Source organism: Larimichthys crocea, chromosome X (assembly GCF_000972845.2).
Source record: "Larimichthys crocea isolate SSNF chromosome X, L_crocea_2.0, whole genome shotgun sequence".
NCBI lineage: Eukaryota > Metazoa > Chordata > Actinopteri > Sciaenidae > Larimichthys > Larimichthys crocea.
In genome coordinates, this window is record NC_040020.1 from 8,407,446 (window position 1) to 8,409,071 (window position 1,626).

At 44.5% G+C, this 1,626-nt stretch overlaps 1 protein-coding gene across 1 annotated transcript; it reads right to left on the bottom strand.

Annotated features, from left to right (window-relative positions):
- Nucleotides 1-543: 543 nt before the first annotated feature.
- Nucleotides 544-1,128, bottom strand: LOC113746527 (alpha-1-acid glycoprotein 1-like). Its single transcript, XM_027282539.1, has one exon. It carries the CDS (start codon nucleotides 1,126-1,128, stop codon nucleotides 544-546), a length of 585 nt encoding a protein of 194 aa, XP_027138340.1.
- Nucleotides 1,129-1,626: the final 498 nt, after the last annotated feature.

The window sequence follows — 1,626 nt, forward strand, 5'->3', positions numbered from 1 at the left end:
GTGCCACCAGAAGTTATTAAATTTGCATGAATGTAAATCATGCAATTAAAAGCTAAAAAGCTTTACCATCAAATGTGCAAGTTGGTAACTGTTATCGTCACTCTGTCTGTAAACTGCACTTTGGTGTTTAATCAAAAAACCTTTGCAGAGATGCAGCTTCTGAACTTTGTCTTTGCTCTTGAGTCATTGGTCAGTGGATCTGATTCTCATTCTGAACGTTCAGTATTAAAGTTCTGATTCGTCGATCAAAGTAATCAGATTTCCTCCAGGAGCTGCACTTTCATTCCATCTGTATGAAAAATTCAAATAAATCTGAATAAATGTATTAATGTGAGTTCGTATCTGTGTTTTCAAAAACACGTGATCACGTGTGGAGAGTTCAAACATGAATAAAACTGCTTCACTGTTTTCTAAAGCTTTTATTGGAAACAAAGAGTCACAAATACAAACTGCTAGTTCAAGGAAAGGAAGTCTGTCATTCACTGAAGGCCACAAACCAAGAACAACACAGAACTCGCTGATAATTCAAATGATTTAAGTCTTTCAGTCCTTCTGTCCCTCTGCTTTCTCTTCTGTCGGAGCAGCTGCTTCCCTGCTGGTCTCCTCTGGACAAAGCTCTTTGGTAGGATCCATCACAACAGGTGGAGGCATGTTCAGACACTTCACCTGAGCCTTAAACTCCTCGATTTCCTCCGTCTGCAGCTGTCTCCTCCTGCTGAACAGGTAGAAATGCTGCCGCTTCTCCGACTTAACGTCAAAGCTCAACAGCACGCAGTCGTCACAGGTGTGGGTGAAGGTGGTGGTGATGTTGTCAAAGATGAAGCTGCTGCCCTGCAGGGAGATGTTGTAGGATCCGTAGTGGCACACGTTATCGAAGCGCGTGCTGCGTCTGAAGGAGATGCTGGTGTCACTGCTGTTGCTGGAGAAGTCAATGGAGGCGGTTTCTCTCTGTTTTAGTCGCTCCATGAACGGTGGGTGGCTCAGACTGGCTGCCACTAAAGCCCGTCTGCCTTCCAAACCATGGAGATCGACACGATCCAAAGGCCGGAGCAGTTCTTCACAGGTCAGAGGAGCTGAACGAGTCAGAGTCATCAAACAGAGGAGAGCGAGGACACACAGGGACGACATATCTGTGCTCTGCTGTAAGGTCTGCTGCTGCTGTATGGACTCTGTGGTTGGATTTCTGGTTTTAAAGTCGATTCACAAACTAAGTTTCACAATTCTGAAAACACCAGAGAGCAGAGTCCGTCTGTGTTTTCCACCTGTGGATTCTGAGATTGTGAAATAAATACAAGTTTTGAGTGTTACCCCAGAGATTTGTTTGTTCAGTCTTAGCTCTGGTACTGTGTTCGCCATGTTAAAGCATTATTTTGTAATGCTTGTCTTATACTGAGCGGCTGCAGACTCTAACGTGCACATCATGAGTCAGAACACCAGAATCCTGTGCAGTTTGACTGGCTGATGGGATGCAGGTGGAGGCAGGTGAGTGGGACACAAAGGAAAGGAGAAAACAAAGGAGGAAGGAAGAAGCAAAGCCTGAATCCTGATCAACTGTAGAAACTGCAAATATTTAATAAAAAGTCTAAAACCTGGACGTAGTCTCCGTGATGTCACACACAGGTTCAG

Excerpts from the sequence above, each read along its gene's own strand:
- LOC113746527 (XM_027282539.1), bottom strand. The coding sequence starts at position 1,128 with ATGTCGTCCCTGTGTGTCCTCGCTCTCCTCTGTTTGATGACTCTGACT.